The following is a 22087-nucleotide window of genomic DNA, read 5'->3' as shown; positions in this document are numbered from 1 at the left end:
GTAACTTAGGAACACACTGTAAATGTTTCAGTTGATAATAATTAAAGCTCCCTCATAAAATTACTTATTGTTATTTATTTCCTTAGTAAAATATAATCTGTCTTTTAGAATATGTAGTAATAGCTAGAGGCAGTGGCTCATACCTGTAGCCCTAGTACTCTGGGAGGCCAGGGTACGTGGATTGCTTAAGCTCAGGAGTTTGACACCAGCCTGAGCAAGAGCAAGACTCTGTTTCTACTAAAAATAGAAAAATTAGCCCACTTTGTGGGCTCAGATAGGTGGCTGAGGTGAGAGGACCGCTTGAGCCCAAGAGTTTGAGGTTGCCGTAAGCTATGATTGATACCATGGCACTCCAGGCTAGGCAAAAAAGACTCCATCTCCAAAAAAGGAAGCAAATGTAATAACAGAAATTATAAAGTGAACAAAAATATATCTTTCAGTTACTCACAAAATTACCTTCAATATTTATCAGGCAACTTTTACCATGGGTGTTATGTGAGACTTTGGTACCACAGAGTAACAGGTATACTTGAAGAGTAAAGAAATCTTACTGAGAATTGATGCCTTTATGATTTATACCTCCAGAGATTACAAAAGTCCATAGACCTTTTACCAAAAGGAACATTCTGTAATGTAAATTCAAATCCTGCCTTTGCTACAGAATTACCATACAAACATGGGCAAATCAATTTGCCTTCTCTGTCTAAGTTATTTGAAATGGAGAGATAAACTACCTTCCCACTATAAGAGGATTCTTGGGGAATATAAGGATGATCAGTCTTTACAGTGAAGTGATGGAGAAATTATTAACTGATAATTTGTTCTGCAGGACTAAAATCAATCTCTCTCTCTCTACCTGTTTTCTTTCTCTGCATAGCAGACTTAGAAGCAAGCACCCCTTACTCGCATGGATTTCCCTTTTCATAAACCACAAACAAAAAGGAAAAGTACATTTTCTTTACAATGGCTAGACCCTATTGAACGAATCTGCCTTTTAGAATTTGTTCCTATAGCCCCAAGTAGTTCCTGAAAAACTCCTGATGAACAATGGGGATGTTCACACAAGGCCTCAGGATCAGAAACACCTATAAAAGTTTGTCTTCAATTTTGCAGGAGGAAAATTGTACACAGAATTCACATTCATAGTACCTTGTGAATTTGGCTGCAATTGCCTTTTTCTCTGACTTTCCCTTTAATTTAGCTAACCACTAGACTTCAGGGCTGGCATATTCCCTTTCTTTCTTTGGGATGTCACACCATCTCCTTGCTCTCTTTACTCTCTCTCTTTCTCCACTCTTTTCTCCTCTCTTACTCCCTCCTTGCAAAAGATAAAATAAACGTAGACTTTTACGTCCTAACCTTGGTCCAGAGAATTCTTTTCTTGTCCAATGAAAGAGCTTTGCTTGTCCAATGTGGAGCACCTACTGAGCTTTCCACCCTAACAGGAAACACCCTTAAAGAAACCACTGCTAACACAGCATACTCAATTTCTTGAATTTGTGCAAAACCTAGGTTGCAGGTGACTATACTTGAGACAAAAATGAAGAAACCTCATCTCATTTGCCCTGTGTTGTCCTTTACTTGGGGAAGGGAAAGGAAATTATTTCAACAGAGATCTAATTCTCCTTCAGCAATTACTGCTGAATGAAATTCTTTGCAGTAGGTTTTAAGGTAATGGTTATGTACTGACTGCCTTAAAGGTGCAATGCCAGACTATTTGACCTTTTAAGCAAACAATATAAAAATGTTGGCAGGGTGAGGTGACTCAGGTCTATAAAACATCATTTTGGGAGGTCCAGGTGGGAGGACTGCTTGAGGCCAGGAGTTAGCGACCAGCCTAGGCAACAGAGAGAGACTCCATCTCTATATAAAAAAAAAAAGAAAAAAAAGTGGCCCATGGGTGGAGACCTTGGTTCTTAAATTTGGCCTTTTGACTAACTCCAAATTTTATAGAAAAAAATGCTTTTAATAAAAGGGGTACAGCAGAGAAAGATGAAGCTTTTCTTGCCCCCTTTGGTGCTTAAAAAAGAACAATCTTGAACTCAGAAGGCTGCAGGTTCCCCATTACTAAAAGTTTTAATTCTTTTTACAGGAATTAATGGAGGTGGCCTAACTGTGGCATATTAAAAGTACCATAAGATCCAGGCTCAGTGGTGCATGCTTGTAGTCTTATCTGCTCGTGAGGCCAAGGCCTTTGAGCCCAGGAGCTGGAGGCTGGAGCATGCTGGGATAGTGCCTGTGAATAGCAACTGAGCTTCAGCTTAGACAACATAGAGAGTTTTTGTCTCTTCAAAATGATGCTATAAAAACTGAGGCTATAAGAATGTTTTTAAGAACAAAGAAGCAAGCAGGTATCTTCACTAACTCTTGTAAAGAATGTGATAAACCAAAGGTCCTTAACTGCAGGTACTATTAAGTATATGGTGGATGGTCCACCAGAGGGCAGCAAAATGCAGGATTTCTTTTTCTTCAAAATATGAACTCTGCAAAATTGCTTAAAGTAGTAAATCATAAATCTATAGAAATTTAGGTTGAAGAACACAGACTAAAACCACAGGCAATGGAATATGTTATGAAAAGGAACATTATTTAAATAAACTGATGCTATAAATACAGAGATACTGTGATGAGAATACAAGATAATCCATCTGTACAATGGAACAGATCCTAAATCCATGTATATCATTTGAAAATTCTTCTGTTTTTTTTTTCCATAGAGGAAAAAGCTATCAAATAAATATTACAGAGTAACTTGTACAAAATTCTAAAAATACTTAGACATTAAACTCTGAGTTCAGGTTCTGGGCTAATATTTTTAAGTGGATATGCGGATTTCTTAGTGAATTAAGAAAAGACCACAGCTCAGAAATCCTAGGTTTAATGCTTAAGAATATTTGGTAGGCTCAGCGCCTGTGGTCCCAGCTATCTGGGAGGCTGAGGCAGGAGATTCACTTGAGCCCAGGTGTTGGAGGTTGCTGTGAGCTGTGATGCCACAGTACTCTACCCAGGGTGACAGCTTGAGGCTCTGTCTCAAAAAAGAAAAAAAAAGAATATTTGGTAAACACCAATCCTCTTGTTTGTGGCAAACCTGTAACTATCTCATATATATGAAGTCAAATAAATACAATCTACCCTTGGTCTTATGCTTACTAATATAAGAGAAATGAGTCCAGATTACGTCAATAGTAGAAAATACCTTTGCTATATATAGCTTTTTAATTTGAAAATTGGTAAAGTTGAAAGATCAAAATTTTCAAAAATATTTTAGAATAATAAATGCTTGGAAAATCCACATAAAAACTTCTTTCAGTGACCTTATCAAGTTTGAGCAAACACCTGCTAACCTAATTAGTAAACTAGTGAATTACAACATAAAACGGGCTAACTCTTATTTATTAATTCATTCATGAATGAATGAGATGGGGAGTCTTACTCTGTTGCACAGGCTGGAGTGCAACAGTGTGATCATAGCTCACTGCAACCTCAAGCACCTAGGCTCAAGTGATCTTCCCGTCTCAATCTTGCTGGTAACTGGGACTACAAGTGCATGCCACCACACCTGTCTAATTTAAAAAAAAGAAAAAATTGTTGAAGTGGAGCTACCTAGAGGTAACTATGTTGCCCAGGTTGGTCTCAAACTCTTGGTCTCTGATGATTCTCCCACCATGGCCTCCCAAAGTGCTGGGATTACAGGCATAAGTCACCATGCCTGGCCTATTTTTTAATTGATGATATCTCTCTATAAGGATTTAAAAAAGGGTGGTACCTGTGGCTCAAAGGAGTAAGGCACCGGCCCTGTATGTCTGAGGTGGAGGGTTCAAACCCAGCCCTGGCCAAACACTGCAAAAAAAAGGAATTTAAAAAGTATTCTTTTTCCAAATCATACTATTTTATTTTATTGTTATTATATTGAATCCAATAATATTCTTGGGATAATCTGGACTATCAGATACTACAATTCTGAGAAAGATTTGTTCCAAGCTATTAGTTTCCTGGACTATTTGAAATTATGCTCTGGGAAAAGTTCAACACAATTGAATTCTCTGTTTTGAAATGAGACACCTAATATATTAAAAACATGTGAAACTAACTTAAGGAAAAGACGTTTTAGAAATGGACAAAATCCTTCTTACCAATAACAGGTGTGGGGTAAGCAAAGAAAATAAAGTTTCTATTAATAAAAATAGCTCGTGAAAAAGTGAAATCCTATTTATAAGGCTGTTTTTACATAATTTGCGACATTTAAAAAACTACAGCATATTTTCTAGGATTAATTTAAGAACATAAAGATCCATAATTTGCACCTTTAAAATTTTAAGTTCTTTGCAGCCATAGTATTCACTATGAATTTCTTTTTTTTTTGAGACAGAGCCTCAAGCTGTCCCCCTGGGTAGAGTGCCGTGGCATTACAGCTCACAGCAACCTCCAACTTCTGGGCTCAAGCGAGTCTCTTGCCTCTGCCTCCCAAGTAGCTGGGACCACAGGCGCCCGCCACAACGCCCGGCTATTTTTTGGTTGCAGCCGTCATTGTTGTTTGGCGGGTCCGGGCTGGGGATTCGAACCCGCCACCTTAGGTGTACGTGGCTGGCGCCTTAGCTGGTTGAGCTATAGGCGCCGAGCCTCACTATGAATTTCTAATGGCTCACTTTCACCCACCATGTACTACATGATACGTTTTGTCTTTCATTGTATAGACGAAGACATGAGTTACTTTATTGGGATCAGAAAGTTGAGGAGCTAGGCTCGAGCATGAATCTGAACCTAGAGCTAGTCCACTCTGCTGCCTTGATAAAATACTGTTTTAGGCCTCCGACATTCATATAAGAACTCTTATTCAGATTATGTTCAACGCTGATCCACAACTGAGCTATAGAGTTATACTGCTCAGAGATTCTTAATTTCTTCAGTAAATAATTGGGCTCTGTTATTTAAAGATGCAAACACTATTTAACTGTCTGCCATTCCATTAAAATCCTAAGAGAGTCTGGTATAATGAATCAGGAAAATAAAGTTTCTGGCTCTAAATTCGCTAGTAATTATTAATGTCTTTTAGACAAGTCACATAAATTAGTCCGTATTAGATACATTTTTTTTTTCTTTTTGGAGTTTTTGGCAGGGGCTGGGTTTGAACCCACCACCTCTGGCATATGGGGCCAGCGCCCTACTCCTTGAGCCACAGGCACTGCCCTAGATACATATTTTTTTAACATCTGAAGAAAAGGAGCTGGACTGATAGCGCTTGGCTTAAATATTACAATCTATTTGGAATAGTAACAAAGCATTTTCTGTGTGCTTTACAGTGGTTAGGTACCACCAGATACATCTATCATCACTCAGGGCAGAGAGTTAAGCTCACGATTTTTTTTCTTAGAGAAAAGGTTAAATAAGTGTATTTATGGATTCACAGAGTTTTAATTGATGAATCTGTAGAAACTTTAGATACTAGTTTACCCAGGTGATTACACTCATGCACATGCACATGTACCCATGTCTGTGGAGAAGAGCAGAAGGCGGCAACGAGACACCAGCTGATATCCAAGACTATTCTAAAGATGCCGTAAAGGTCTGAATCACCTTTACTGAAAGGCTAGGGTCTGCATTTAGCCTGTATTTAGAGACTGAGTATGCTTTAATTCTCATTATACCCTTCGACTTCACGGACAGAAAAAAATTGCCTTTGCCATGAATGTTGGTCATTATAAAATATCAAAGACTTGGGGAGGAAGAAAAAAATCTCACATCCTATCAATCTTAGTTGAATACACTGTACATTTTAATCATCCTTTTTTAACCAGAGTTCTGGGAAACTCTTAATATTTTAAGACATCTACAGTGAGATGTAATGAATTAACTTCTTTCCTATATATCCAGAATTATATTATCTAAAATCCTTGGGTAAAATTAAGAAAATCATTTTCTGTATTCTGTTGATCCCATCAGGAACTCTGGCTGAGCTCATTATTTTGCCAGCATCTAACAGTTGCTTACCACTGCAAACAGAAGAGGTGATGTTGTACAGAAAAGGATAAAACTGCATACAGCGGATTAATTTCAGGCTGTTTTCACACTCTGGGCATTTTGTAGTTAATTTCAAAGCCTGTCTAAAGGCTTCAAGTGCCCCACTGATATTCTTTAGAGCAAGGTAAGCATTTCCCAGGCTCAAAAACGTCAGAGGCTGGAAAGAAAAAAAAAAAAAAACAGCAACATGTTAATGAATTAATATTTTCTGAGAGTTATAAAACCTTTACAGTATATCTTTTGGCTTGTCTTGGGTTACTCCATAAACGTTACCAGTAACTGCCCACTTTATTCACACCAGCCAATATTAAACTTTACAACATACATAAATGTTATGTTTTACCTTTTTATTAAGAAATATATAAAGTATATAATTAAACACTAATCTTAAGTATATAGGTTGGTAACTTTCATATATGTATATATCCCTGTATACATACATATATATCATTCAGCCTAAGATACTAAACATTTACAATGTTTCCAGTATAGGAGGTGGTTTCTTGGGCAACCCAGCCAAAAATCCCAGAATTAACCACTATTATAATACTGTGACTTCTACCACTATAGGCTAGTTTGCCTATTCTTGAACTTCATATACACAGAATCAAACAGCATGCTCTCATATTACATGCACATATAATACGTATCCTTTTGTAGCTTCTTTCAATCTAACATTTGTCCATGTTTTGTGTATTTCAGGTGTTCATTTTTTTAATTGGTGTGTAACGTTCCATCATATGAATATGTGTTTGTATACCAGAGCATGTTCGTCCATACCCCCACTGAGTGGCATCTGTGCTATTTCCAACTTTCCAACTATCATGAGTAACATACCATGAATACTCTTGTAATTGTAAATTTCTTTTGATAGGTATATTTTACTCATTTTTCTTGGGTATATACTTAGCAGTGGGTTATAAGGTAGACATATATTTAGTTTTAGTAGATACAACCAAATGGTTTTCCAAATGAATGTATAAATTTATACTCTTACCAGTAGTATGAGAATTCACTGACTCTGTATTGTCAGTCTTTTTAATTTTAGCTATTTTAACAGGTTGAAGGGCATCTCACTGTGGTTTTAATTTGCATTTCCTTGGTGAGAAGCAATGTTGAGTATTTTTGTGCATGCCTATTGGCCACCGGATGTCCTCGTTTCTGAAGTGCCTTTTTCCCCATTAAAAGAAATCAGGTTGTCCTTATTTTTGATTTCCAGTTCTCTACATATAGTCCTTTGTTGGAAGTATTTCCTAAAAATACTCTCTCCTGGTCTGTGGTTTGCTATTTTACTCTCTTAGTGATATCTTTTCATAATTTTAATGACGTTTAACTTACATTTTTTTTCTTTTATTGGTAGTACTTTTTGAAATCTTTGTCTACTGCAAAGTCATCAAGACTTTCTCTTATACTTTCAGAAATAAGTTTTATTGTTTTATCTTTCACATTTCAGTACATGATCCACTTCAAATTAATTTTGTGTACAGTGTGAGGCAGAAATCAAAGTCTTATCTTTTCTCACAGGGATATCCAATTACTCCAGCATTACTTATTGGAAAACCAAAAAGGTTTGTCCCTATTGAACAGGTGCATCAGTCCATAAATGTGATGGTCTGTTTCTAAATTCTCTGTGTTCTATCAATATGGTTGAGTATCTTTGTAACAATATCATAATAATTTAATTACAGCAGGTCTTGAAATCTGGTGTATAAGGTTCCCAACTCTATTCTTTGCCCCAACCTCACCAATTTGGGTCTACTTTAGGTCTATTCCTATTCAGACAACTTTTTTTTTTTTTTTTCCACTTTTTTTGAGACAGAATTTCACTCTGTGTCTCTGGGTAGAGTGCCGTAGTGTCATAGCTCACAGCAACCTGAAACTCTTGGACTTGAGCAATCCTCTTGCCTTAGCCTCCAGAGTAGCTAGGACTACAGTAATCTGCCACTACTCCTGGCTAGTTTTTTCTATTTTTAGTAGAGGCAAGTTCTCACTCTTGCTCAGGCTAATCTTGAACTCTTGAGCTCAAGTGACCCACTTGGCCTCTTGGAGTGTTAGGATTACAGGCGCCTGAGCCACTGTGCCTGGCCCCTATGCAGATTTTTGAGACAGAGTCTCACTGTGTCATCCCTGGTAGAGTGCTGTGTCATCACAGCTCACAGCAACCTCAAGCTCTTGGTTCAGTCTCCCAAGTAGCTGGGATTACAGGTGCCTGCCACAACGCCCATCTATTTTTTTGATTGTCATTGTTGTTTGGCAGGTCCGGGCTGGGTTCCTGCCAGCCCCAGTGTATGTGGCCAGTGCCCTAGAAGCTAAGCTAAAGGCGCCAAGCCCTTATGCAGACTTTTGAATCAACTGATAAACATACACACATATACACATAATTGCTAGAGGTTTGGGATTGAACTAAATCTATAAATCAACTTGGAGAGAACTTACCAATTGACAATATTGAATCTCTTAATTTGTAAATATATGTGCCTCAATTTCAGGTTAAAAATTCCTTATCTGAAATCCTTGGGACCAGAAGTGCTTTGAATTTCAATTTTTTTAAAATTTTGGAATATTTTCATTATATACTTACTGGTTAAACATTCCAAATCCCAAAGTCCAAAATCTGAATTGCCTCAATAAGCATTTTTGTTTCAGCATCATGTTGGTGCTCAAAAAGTTTCAGTTTTGGAGCATTTGAATTTCAAATCTGGAAGTTCAATCTGTATTAATGCCTTCCTTCTCTTAGCACTGTTTGGTCATCCCTGTGAGACTGCTCTCTCTTAGACGGCTTCTATATCTTCCTTTAGATTTATTCCTAGACATCTGATATCTCCTTGATGTGATGGTAAATAGTTCCTTTTATATGCTGTTTTTCAACTGTATGCTGAGATTGTTTTTAAATTCAGCCCAAAGTATTAAGTTTAGGCCGTTTTAACTGAAATACACCTTTTTGTTTGTTTGTTTTGAGACAGGGTCTCAATGTGTTACTATAGCTCACAGCAACTTCAAACTCTTAGGTTCCACTGACCCTCATGCCTCAGCTTCCTGAGTAGCTGGGACTATAGGCGCAAGCCATGATGTTCAGCAAATTTTTCAATTTTTAGTAGAGATAGAGTCTTGCTCTTACTCAGGCTATTCTCAAACTCCCACACTCAAGCAATCCACCTGCCCTGGCCTCCCAGAGTGCTAGGATTACAAGTGTCAGCCACTGCATCTGGCCTGTGTTTAGCAGTTTCTTTTTGTATTTGCTCATATGCAAAGCATTTTTTAAAAACTTATTTCATCATTAAAAATATTTTAAAACATCTAAAAATGTCTTTTCAATTTTCCCAATATATCCCTACAAAAAGCAAGACTTATGATTTATCCAACGATTTACTTTTGATTTGAGCTGTCAGTCCAGCAGCAGAGTTTCACTGAGAAACCAAGGCAAAGTGTACAAAATACTCCACATTAGGGAAATTTCACTTAAACAGCTCTCAGATTACTTTGTGGTTCACACCCAGACACAAAATTAAATACCATACTTAGATTTCAAAAGTATATTTATAAATGTATTTTGCATAATGAAAAAAAGTGCTGTATTATCCCTGTGAATGGAATGACGGTGATACAAATATTTTTCATTGAAATAAACTAGTTAGCATGTTAGAAAAAAAGGTGAATTGTCATTAATTCATTCAGAAAATAAACACTGAGTGTTTACTATGTTCTTGGCACTGCTTAGACTATGGGGATATAGCAGAAAATAAGAAAGATTAATTTCTACCTTTATGAACCTTACAGCCTGGTGTGAGATAACAGTGAGCAAAATGTAATGGAGAAAAATACAAAAGAGATGTAAGTAGCACTTGGATTGGGAGGGAAGTGTCATCTTAAATAGAGTAGAATGAGAAGGACTCATTGAGAAGTCAGTAATTGTAATGTAAGAAATAGAAAGCCATGAGGAATCTTGGTGGGGTAAAGTACTCCAAGCAGAGAGAACAGAAGTGCACAGGCCCTAAGGGGTCTAGTATGTTCAAGAAACTGTAAGGAGGCAAGTGAGGCTGGAGTTGGATGGGCAAAGGAATGATCTCATAGAGATAAGGTCAGAAAAGTGACAAGGTCATGTAGGATGTTCCTCACATGCTTTTTATAAGGATCTTAATGCTGCAAGTGTGAGAACAGGCTGTAGGGGGAGGACAAGGTAGAAGCAGAGAAACCAGTTTAGAGGCTGCTGCAATAATCTAGATAAGAATAATGGTATTTGGGGCAGCACCTGTGCATCATGGAGTAGGGCGCCAGCCCCATATACCAGAGGTAGTGAGTTCAAACCTGGTTCCGGCCAAAAACTGCAAAAAAACCCCCCAACAAAACAAAACAATAATGGTATTTGGTATTTGGATCAGACAGCAGTGGAGACAATGATAAACAGTGAAATCTCAGATAATGTTTAAAATAGAATCAGCAAAGTTAGCTAATAAGTTGAATTTCTCCGGTGAAGAGAAAGCTATGGAAGATAGTTTTACTTCCTGAAATGGGAGAGACTGGGAAGAACAAATTTGCAAGTGTTAAGGAGCTTGGTTCTGCCTTTAGTTTTGGAGTGTCCTTTAGACATCCAAATGAGGATGTCAAGTAAGCTGTTGGATAAAGGAGTCTGGAGTTCAGAGCAAAGGCAATGAGAGATAACTCAATAGGAAAGGATGGTCTTCAAGATACGGGGTTGGAGCAACTGGATATCCATGTAGATACAAACTTTGGTCCCTACCTACCTTGCACCACAAATAAAATTTAACTTGAAGTAGATCATAGATCTAAATGTAAAATCCAAAACTATAAAAGATCTCAGAGACAACATAGGAAAAGATTTTTGTATATTTGAAAACTGACTATGTAACGGTCAAGTCATAGACAAAACCGACCAATTAATTTTTTTCAAACCTCTTGTGAAGATACTTCATATAAACCTAACAGAAATCAAAATTGAAAAATTGATGAACTTAAGGGAAATTTTTAAAAGCTGCATTTTTCAAAGCTAACATAAAAAAGGAAGGAGAGAAAATATTTTTAACACAACAGATGGTATGACCTTATTGTACAAGGAGTTTGTATAAAAATAAAACTAAATTCTAACAAAATGAGCAAAATGTATATACAAACTTTAAAAATACAATTAAAAGATAAAAATATCCATATTACAACAGAGAAATAACATTTTTAAATAAGCAAACTTGTTTTACAAAGGCATGGGTAAAGAGTATGAGCTCTGTGGATACTCTCCGTGAGTTTAAAACCAAGTTCTATAACTTTTGGCATATCCCTTAATTTTTATGTACATTTACCTCTTAGAGTTTCTTTATCTGTCAAAGAGAAATTTTATATCATAGGGTTGGTGTGAGGACTAAAGGAGTTTTAGTTATGTGAATTACAAGAGTAAAATGAATTACAAACATGTAAAATGCTTGGTATGGTTCTTGGCTCTAATAACCAATCAAGAGAAGTTAGCAGTTATTTCACATGTTTAATTCTGGTGAAGATACAGGTAAAATAAATATTTTTAGATTTGTTCATTGCAATATATATCAGTCCCAACCTTTTGGTGGATTGTTTGGCACTTTTTTTTTGTAGTTTTTGGCCAGGGCTGGGTTTGAACCTGCCACCTCCAGCATATGGGGCTGGGGCCCCACTCCTTTGAGCCACAGGCGCCGCCCAACTGTTTGGCATTTTGTACCAGAGTTATCAAAACATTCATTCTCTCACTGACTTAGTAATTCCACTGCTAACAGTTTTTCCTAAGAAAATTATCTTGATGGGGCAGCGCCTGTGGCTCAGTGAATAGGGAGCTGGCCCCATATACCGAGGGTGGTGGGTTCAAACCTGGCCCCGGCCAAACTGCAACAACAATGACAAAAATAGCCAGGCATTATGGTGGGGGCCTGTAGTCCCAGCTACTTGGGAGGCTGAGACAAGAGAATGGCCTAAGCCCAAGAGCTGGAGGTTGTTGTGAGCTATGACACCAAGGCATTCTACCGAGGGAGACAAAGTGAGACTCCCTCTCTAAAAAAAAAAAAAAAAGAAAATTATCTGGAATACAGAAAAGACTTTGTGTAGAAAACCATTATTGATAATAGCTAAACAGTGTCAGCAACCTAAATATGCAACAAAACAGCAGGCTGTGGCTGCCAACTCACTGAACCTTTACACAACCGTTTAAAATTGATGGCTTTACTCTATAGTAACAAACATTTTTTATAAGCTCTAAAGATTACTTGTATAATTGAGTTACAACATTATGAAGTATTTGCAGAGAAGACGGCTAATAAGAAAGTATTTCCAAATGCTGCCAGTTGGGGAGGGACGCTTGTTAAGATACATTTTTGGGTTTCCTACACTGATCCACTAATTTATCTTTTTATTCTTATTGCAGTACTATAGTATTTTAGTATAATTTTAAAATACAGAAATGCAATTAATCTCTAAAGGAGCGCTTTTTTCTTCAGAAGAATGCTATCTAATTGCCTTGGTTAGAAGCAGTAGGCAAATGAAGCTTAAGTTTCAAGGGAATTCAGCTGTAATGTGCCTTCCATATGGATGTCCACTTCATCATATCCCATACATACACATATATAAATACACACAGAGAATCTGTTCCTACTGTACCAGTACTTGGTACAGCATTAGATAGCATTAGATAAATATTTGATGTACTTCTTTGGCAACATAACCTGCTACATAGACTAGAGATTGAAAACGTTTGCTTAAAATTTAGTTGTGAATCTATATATTTCAAAGGAAAATCTTAAGAGACAGTATTTTCTTCTTGTATTTTATTGGGATAAGTTTAAATCATTCATTAACGCCTCTTGTAAAGGTTGCTCTAGATATAAAACAAACATTTAGATATTAGATGTAAAATCCATTACATGTTTACTATAACTGTATTTCATCAAAATTCACCTACAACAGCAATTATAACATATATCTGAGTTCAGAGATGTTAAAATATGAAAAAAAAATATCTTGAGACTACAAAGGGAGAGAGATACCACTTAGTATCATAGTCGATAACAGTAAATCAGTAAATAACCATGAAACAATGAGGTAACTCTGCATGTGGGAAGGTCAGGGCATGCATATTCACCTATCTGTTCTTACCAAAATTACCTTTAAACTTTGCTCTGACTTGGATAGTATAAACTATCTATAAGTTGTAGTTGTAAAACAGCATGGTATTAAGTAACGTACATGCTGTGAGGAGTAGGATAAAATAAGAACCGTATGTTTCAGACTGACAAAAAGTAGTATGTTTTTATAGCTAAGTCATTTTTATTTAAATGTAATTTTCATGAAAGAAAATTAACGTGCAATTACAAATTTCACTCATTTAAAAAATGAACACAATGAAATATTTTTATGCCCTCTTTTGAAATATGCAAATTATCTTCTGATAGTTTTTGTGCTCTTCATAGAAAAATATAAATTGTACTCTGAATATGAATTACCCCACCCAGTATATGGAGCTACAAAAAAACATAAAGCCTTACCTCAGAGTTGTTGACAGCCAAAGCTTGAAGTAGCAGCTTAGTGGCATCAAGATGAAGGCCGTAGTGAATCAAAAGGTTGGCCAAGTTGACAAGAGGGACATCCTGGTATTGAACTGGAGCTAAATTCAAAGCCCTCTGCAGACAGGCAATAGCAAAAGTGCTATTTCCTACTGCTCTCCAGTAGAGTCCAGCTTCATTGAGTATGAGCCAGACAGGAGCATTTGGCTGAAAGACCCCAAAATACTTCAGTTAGTACAAGAATGAAGTACTTGTTCCAAATAGGATTTTTAATAAATACACTTTAACTTTTCATTACAATTATGAAGCTTTTAATCAGATGCCAAAGTAAATGGCTTACCTTGTTAATAGCATGAAATAAGAAAGACCCAATTTCTTCTTCTGGGATAGTATAGTTATTAATACGGGAAAGCAAAATCTGAAACATCAAAGGGAAGACTGATTCAATTGAAAATAAAAGACATTTGGAAAGAATTTCTACAGATGGCATTCTTTTCTTCAGCTCCTCAGGAACAGCTAATTTGAACAAATATTTATAATCATATATACATCCACATATATATAAAATGAAGTCATTATCCTAACAATAGGTGTTGACCTGGTCACATGTTAAGATGTATATACTGGTTTCCTTTAAGTAATAAAAGTTAAAAGATATCTATACCTACATATATACATATTGAAGTTATCTACTATACCTCAGTAAGGTCAACCTAAGTGTCCAGAATCCAAGGAGACATGGCATGTAATATCTGACGCAATAAAAATCTGCTATCTTCCCAAGCTAGAAAACACTAGATCTCAATTAATCTATTTCATGTTCTTGTGGCATTTATATAACTGTGAGCACTTTAAGGCAGGGATTATAGTCTATTTCTCTTCGTATTCCGAGCCCCCAGGATAATGTCTGGCACATAGTATTTTTCCCTCTCAGTAAATGTTTAAATATAAGGAGTAACTGCTTATAGTTTTAAAATTAGATTTTTTAAAAAGGTGGTTGTGATGGTCTATTATCTCCATAAAAAGGTAATCTTTTTCATTTGTATCTATGGAATGGCATCTAATATATTAGGATAAAAGAACAAAACTGTAACGATATATTCCTAGTTACACATAACTGAAAAAATTCAGAAAAACAGAACAGCTAATGTTGGCAAAGTGGGTATCAAATTAGTATGGACCTTATATAAAGTGAAAGCAGGGTTGTTAAAGCCAGGGAGAGAGAACCTTTAAGCTTTCAATTTATACAAACTTCTGGAAGACTGTCGGATGCAACAGAAATGGCCAGAATGGCCTCCATTAGCCCAATTCCATTAGGTAAACAGAGCTCTGTGTTAATCATCTTTGTAGCCCTCCTGGAGGAATAGCGCTTACACTGTCTATGTTAATAGCAGCCTGGAGAAATACTCTTCTGGCACTCCGTTAAGTATGACTGACCTCTCAACCCTATCACCAATTCTGTAACTCTATCTTTCAGTTTTATAAAGCTCAACAATTGCCTTCTATAAAATTTTTGTTCCATCTAAGAATCTTCTGAAGTCACCCAGAATGGACAGCAATAAATACCAGCCTAAGTGAGCCTTACTTTTCGTGCATGGTCATCTGGTATTTTGGCTTTCAGATCCATGCGGACCTCTAATTCTTTGACTAAGTAGGACAGAGTGTGGCTTTTTCTGAAGTCAGTTATGGAACAGTCAGGGGTTTGGGCCTCTTCTTCTGAAGAATAATCATCACTGGTGAGTTCGTGGATCCTGGCACAAGAAAAAGGAACAAGATTCATATTTTCAAAGTTTAGATGATTTTGAGATAAAAACTTAACCTTTCAAGTCCAAGGCTGGTGCTCTCAAAGAACTGCCAGGTGACAACCATGCAGAATCAGGTGCTTTGTCAAATCCACCAGCACTTGCCTGAGTCCTTTGTTTTCTGGAGGCAGAAAATACGTTGGCAATTCTCCACCATCAGGGACTCGAGGGTAGCTTTCTGTACAATCTGCTCTTTTAGGCCACAAAATATGCTGTCTGTCCTAATAAAGAAACAACATTTCTCATAAATTCCTTTGGATTATTTCAAAATGCTAAATAAACTTCTGAAAGAACATAAATATACTAGGATAACTGAACGAAACTGTAGTATTCTGTAGACAGTCTGGTAGAATCTATAGCATTTTTTCTATTTCTGGTTATAAGTCAGTAATTCTTCTTGGTTTTACCACAGACTGGTTTAGGGTTGGGCAGGCTTACACCAGTTAAGCCAATGAGACACAAGGAAAGGGTTACTTAGGGTGTGGGGGAAAGAAAAGCAAGTCTTACTCTCTTATGCTACATGGGAACAAAAAAGCACGCTGTTCCAGTTGCTGCTGGCTGTCATCTTATGACCATGAGGAAAATAAGCTTTCAGATGAAACCTATACTGTGGATAGTAGCGTCAAGAACAAAACAAAAGAAATGGGTAAATGATGACATCACTGGGCCACAGAATCAATCAGACTGAAGTTTATCCTATCTCTGGACTTCCAGTAAGAATAAGTGAATTTTCTGTTTGTCAATTTGAAATGGGGTTTGTTACTTATTAAAACATACATAAGGTTATAAAGCTTGCACTGAAAACTATCTTTCCATAAACAAAAACTTTTTCTTTGCCAGGACCAAAGTTGACAATTATTTTATGATTTGTAAAATGTTCATTTTTTTTCTAAACATAAATAACATGTATCATAGGATTATTATTAGGCTTATATCCTGTAGCTATCAAATGTTAGGAAATTCATATTACATATAACTAAATCTAAATGACTATATTAATTCTGTTAAACACTCAAATTCTGAAACCTGGGGTTGGGCATGGTGGCTCATGCCCATAGTCTCAGCTACTCAGGAGGCTGAGACAGAAGGACCAACTGAGCCTCGGAGTGTGAGGGTATGGTGAGCTATAATAAAGTCACTGCACTCCAGCTTGGGTGATGAAGTGAGAGACTGTCTCAAAAACAAAGAAAAAAAATTATTTTTTATATTCTGAAAATTTGGCTCAGCGCCCATAGCTCTGTGAGTAGGGCACTGAGCCAAATTGCGTCAGCCACATACACCAAGGCTGGTGGGTTCGAGCCAAGTCATCTTAGCCTGTGCCTGCTAAATAACAATGACAACTGCAACTGAAAATAGCTGGGTGTTGGGGCAGGTGCCTGTAGTCCCAGCTACTTGGGAGGTTGAGGAAAGAGAATCACTTAAGCCTAAGAGTTGGAGGTTGCTGTGAGCTGTGATGCCACAGCACTCTACCAAGGGTGACAGCTTCAGACTGTCTTAAAAAAAAAAAAAAGAAAGAAAAAAATGCTAATTAAGTAAATGAAGTATATATAAGGCTACACTTGGGTGAAGTTTAGAAATTTGTTAAGGTTGGTAATTATGTTCAGAGCATAAAGCACTGAACTGAAATCAGGTTATCTATCTGCTACCACCATACTGGGATGAACTCAAGGTACAGCCTATGTCTTACTCATCGTCTACCTAGCAGAATGCTTTCCATTTAATAGAAGTTTAATAAATGTTTGTTGAACTAAGCTGAACAGTGATGGGGCCACATTAATCAGTGAGCTGAGGGCCACTATTTTAGGAGATTGTGTCTGTTTGAGCAAATTCCATCATTCTCTATTAACTTACCCTATATGCATCAGAGTTCCTGCCCCAGATCCAGAGAATAGAATGGGCCACAGGGGAAGACTTGACCAAATCACTCGTATCGCTCTGATTTGACTGAACATCAAAGTTCACAGACATCATACTGGAGGTTGATGAATCTTCACCAAACTAGAAAATGAATAGAAAAGTTCAATCAAATTGGAAATGCAAAAGGAACTGTGACTAAGATTTAACTCAAACCAAAAAAGCTAGTGAATACTCAAAATTAGTAGGAAATCAGAAAGTAAATCAATGACTAAGCAGTCATATCTTCTAATTTTAAGAACTATGCCCCAATTGTATTCTTTCATGGACAAAGAATAGTTAGAACTAACTTTGCCATTGAGAATATGAGAAAAACAGCATGGATTGTTTTCTTGCCCCTTTGCTTCCCTCTGATGATTCAATCTCTTTTAGGTTTAATGATCAGCTAATACATTTATAGAAATTTGGTTCATTATTCTCTTCCTCTTCCAAAACTAAAATGACCGCAACTTTATAAAATTAGTGTGGGATGGGTAGAAACAAGGAACAGAGGGCTCTTAAGGTTTTAACTATCACTTAGGGATTATAGACTATTGGGCAATCAATGCCAAGTAAAAGCTTGAGAGGTTAAAGGGAAAACTAGGAGATGAAACAACACATATAGCTTTCCTCCAAAACAAGTAGAACAATACTTGATATACTCACAAGATACCATAGCTCTTGTGTAATTCTGAAACCTTGCTAGATAAAGAGATGGGATGGGGTAGGGAAGACCTAAGAAAAAGGAATGCATATGATAAATTTGAATAGGAATGGATTCTTTGACTACATAGTGGTAACACAATTTATGAATATAGAATATTGAAAGCTACAGTGATGCAGGACAGACCTCCAAATGGTCTATCTTGAGACTGTCAAGAAGTCCAAAAGTTACATTGGACAGTAAGCTATTCCATTTCTAAACATTCTTTTTCTCTTTAAAATGCTTGGTTTTAAGACAGGGAGCTGTAATCTCAGGTCTTCCTTTATTCTTTCTTTTGGAAGCCAAATATCCCATATAGGAGCTAGTTCACAAATTCATAGGAAGCTTTTGCTCTATATTACTTTCTCTCCTTTTAAAAGGACTCATAATTTTTACCATAGTCTGTGTTTTTCTAGATTAAAGAGTTCCAATTTTTTATGGTTTATCCTCCTACAGACACTCTTCATTATTTTAACTGTGATAACATCTCTGGAAATTTCTGTATCTATAATTAAGTACATGATATTTTCTCTAGGACAGGATTGCTTTATTAGTAATACAGGTTGAGTATCCCTTTTCTGAAATCAATGAGTCTGGAAGAGTTTCAAAGTTGGAATTTTTTTGCATTTTGGAATACTTTATTATTCTTACTGAGAATCCCAAATCTAAAAATCCGAAATCCAAAATGCTCCAATGAACATTTCCTTTCAGTGTCATGTCAGTACTCAAAAAATTTCAAATTTCATAGCCTTAGAATTCTGGTTATGCGTACACAGTCTATATCACTTATTGAACATTAGTTACATATATCATTATATTTATACATTATTTCTTGCCAACCAGAAAGACCAGAATGTTGTATGTGTACATATATGTCAATTTTTTTTTTTTTTTTAAGAGACAGAGTCTCATCCTATCACCCTTGGTGGGGTGCCATGGTGTCATAGCTCATAGCAACCTCCAACTCCTGGGCTTAGGTGATTCTCTTGCCTCAGCCTCTCAAGTAGCTGGGACTATAGGCACCTGCCACAATGCCTGGCTATTTTTTTGTTGCCGTTTGGCTGGGGCCGGTTTTGAACCTGCCACCTTCTGCATATGGGACTGGCGCCCTACCCATTGAGCCACAGGCGCCGCCCATGAGAATGTGTTTTTATGTATATACATACAGAGACAGAAAGAAAAGCACCTAGCAATGGTGCTTAGTAAACATTTTCTACTGATAATGAGCATTTTGTTAAGGTTTTTGGTTGAGGCCACATAATTGGATGAATGACTGCAGGAAAGAGAGAGCATGGTTGCTCTCTCTCAAATTTTAAATAGGTCCTACTCTAATAGGTTAAAAGGGGAGACAAAGTTTTTAAGTTAAATAGTAATAGCAGTCCAATTCTAACTCTCATGGTAAAAAAAGAAAAGAATCAAATTTGTATGTATATAAATATACAGATGGTACTTTGGGAAACAGTAACCCTGGAGTTACTGAGTACTTCCTACAAAAATCTGACTTCATAAGCATTAACAGATACTCAAAATCTCTAAGATCTAAATGATAGTTACAAATTTTAGGGATTAAATATATAAGGAATCAAGGAGATAAAGACATGGATATGTAGTATTACTCTTAGATATGCTAAAGGTTGTAAGAACTAGAAGAGACCAAGGAAAATACCTGAACATAGTCTACATTTTCAAAGATATCTCCACGGTGATAGCGCACAGGTTGGTCCCACTGGCAATGTAAACTATGCTGCTGGTTGACCAGACGGCATATCTGATGATTTCCTAGAATAAGAAAGGAAATCACACAAACGATGAGAAAGGTGATTTTCTTAGTCTTTTAGTTTCAACCCTTTATCCCTCAGAACCTAGCAGAGTACTTATATACAGGGGAATACTCACTAATGGTTCAATAAATCAAATCATTCTAAAGAAGTCTCAATTTGTCTACCTGTAAAACAAAGGAGCTCCACTAGAAGATCACTGGCAATTATATCCTATAATTATAAAGTATCCACTGGCAATTATATCCTATAATTATAAAATCCAGAGACATTGGCCATCTCATATTAAGCAAAAGAGAATTTACTTTCTATACTTCACAATTCTGTTTTAAGTTTATATAAGAGATCTGGTTGCATTTTAATATGGATCAAGGAATCTCAAGAACTAAACATACGCATTTCACTTATAATAGAAAACTTGTTAGATGGATTGTAAAATGAACGATAAATAGTCATGGCTAAAGTTCAAAGCTTAAGAGGCTTTTTAGACCAATATATTTATGAAGGGTATAATTGAAGAGATTCTATTAATTTATTCACTGGGGGTGTCAAATGTGCTCTCTTAGGGTTTAATCAGAAATAAAACATTTTGGATATAACCAAATTGCTGAGCTCCTGCCAACTTAAGTTACCTAGACTAATGGTTCTATTTTGGGGTGGGAGGGTCACAGATTCTAAGGGACTTTAATAAAAGTTACATACTCTCTTCCTAGGGGGAAAATAAACTGCACACATACACAATTTACGTATAATTTTAGAGAGGATTTCAGAACCCCCTGTAATTATTTCACTGACGTAGGTTGAGAATTTCTTCCTGACACAAATTTGCCCCAGCTTGTCATGAACTCTGAGCCTTAAGGATCCTTCCCCTAACCCTCCCACAGCAATGGGGTTACAGGTATGAGCCACTGTGCCTGGTCTTATTTCAAAACGTAAATTAAAAAGAGCAAAGGGGACAAAGTAGCTCCCCAGGCCTCCTGATAGACCTTCTGTAATGAATCTTGATTTTAAGACCTATAAACGTTATAAACAGAACATTATATTGCTATAAGGCTATATACATGAAAGTTAACAGAAGTAAAGCATGGTAGGAGTGAATTTCCTAACCTGCCTTCAATTATTTGGAGTCACTACTTACCTAACTGTGCCTCTTTTGCCATCTGAGTCTCATGTATGATATTTCTTAAGATTTGTTCCTCCTGAATCAGTTTATGTTTTTCTAGGATCTCCTGCTGTCTCAGGTAGTGGTCGTGCTGCTTTTGATATTCTTTTAACTCATTCAGTGTTCGCTGGAGAGATCTTAACATTTTTTAATACCAGGAAAAAGTTAGAGTTTTAAAATTATGAATTTATAAAACCCACTTAAATGTATAGATTTTTCTGGTTCTCAGCAATAATTACTAACATTTTCCCTTCTACATGTATTTAACACACAATCTCAGACCAGAGTTCAAGAATAACTGGGCTAAATATTCTTATTAAAACTTGGGACAAAAAGATAAATGTGAAATTCTTCTTTTAAACATTTGACATCAAGTAGTATGTTGCACTTTTTAGGTACTAAAAAAAAACCATATCAAAATATACTCTAAAGTTTAAATATTTCTCTTATGGATAAGTTCTACTGACATTCAAAGTCTTCCTAGAATCCTGGCCCCCATTTTCCTTTGATTTTGCCTAAAGACAGGGTAAGAGTTAAGGCACAGTTGCTTACTTTTATACTGTAGCTTATTTGTTATAGACTTTTGGAAAAACCACAGATACTCTCCTTAGAAAGGAAGACTCTCCACTACCTGATTTTAATAAATCACTGCCTGCTTATATTTAGTCACAAAAACCTTATTACCTAGTAGATTAATATATAGAGATTTTAGGAGCTGTACAGATTGTGTAAAAGACAGCTAGTTGGATTGTTAAGAGCTTAACATTAGGAGAACGTCAGCCAGTGCAAATTTTAATATGGCATAAAAGAATCAGTTATAAATAAGAAGCTGTTATTCTTTGTTCCCCATTACACTATACTTACACAGACTGAAAAATCAGCAACTACAAGAGTTTAGTGAGTACTTTTTAATTCTCTAATAACCAAAGTAGACTGAAAACGCTGAGGCTAATTCTGAGATGTAAACAATTTGCTTTTGAGTGATGTGATGTTTCTTAACAAGCCCTATTATTTATGGAATCAAACATATATTTTACTAAGTATAATACAAGGGCCAAGTACAATAGATATCTAGTATTGTACATAAAAATATGGGCCAAATAATTGTCTTAATGCCACTTAACACAATTATAGCCCAATATTAGGAGCCAAAAGGGAGAAAGATCAAATATTGCATGTGTAAGTGATTTTACTGACTG

At 36.4% G+C, this 22087-nt stretch overlaps 1 protein-coding gene across 2 annotated transcripts in view; it reads right to left on the bottom strand.

The window, feature by feature from the left end:
- Positions 1-22087, bottom strand: part of TTC17 (tetratricopeptide repeat domain 17) — a 127477-nt gene that overhangs the window by 73138 nt on the left and 32252 nt on the right. For both annotated transcript variants that reach the window (XM_003781242.3, XM_023509362.1), the window contains exons 9-16: positions 20865-21025; positions 19615-19727; positions 17204-17350; positions 15458-15573; positions 15136-15301; positions 13891-13968; positions 13533-13757; positions 5989-6175 (exon numbers count right to left, since the gene is read on the bottom strand). In XM_003781242.3, coding sequence (XP_003781290.1) covers positions 5989-6175; positions 13533-13757; positions 13891-13968; positions 15136-15301; positions 15458-15573; positions 17204-17350; positions 19615-19727; positions 20865-21025 — 1193 coding nt within the window. The remainder of the gene's footprint in view (positions 1-5988; positions 6176-13532; positions 13758-13890; positions 13969-15135; positions 15302-15457; positions 15574-17203; positions 17351-19614; positions 19728-20864; positions 21026-22087) is intronic.

This window comes from Otolemur garnettii, unplaced genomic scaffold (genome assembly GCF_000181295.1).
Source record: "Otolemur garnettii isolate 467f Iridium unplaced genomic scaffold, OtoGar3 scaffold00001, whole genome shotgun sequence".
Lineage (NCBI taxonomy): Eukaryota > Metazoa > Chordata > Mammalia > Primates > Galagidae > Otolemur > Otolemur garnettii.
This window is presented reverse-complemented; position numbering and strand designations above follow the sequence as displayed.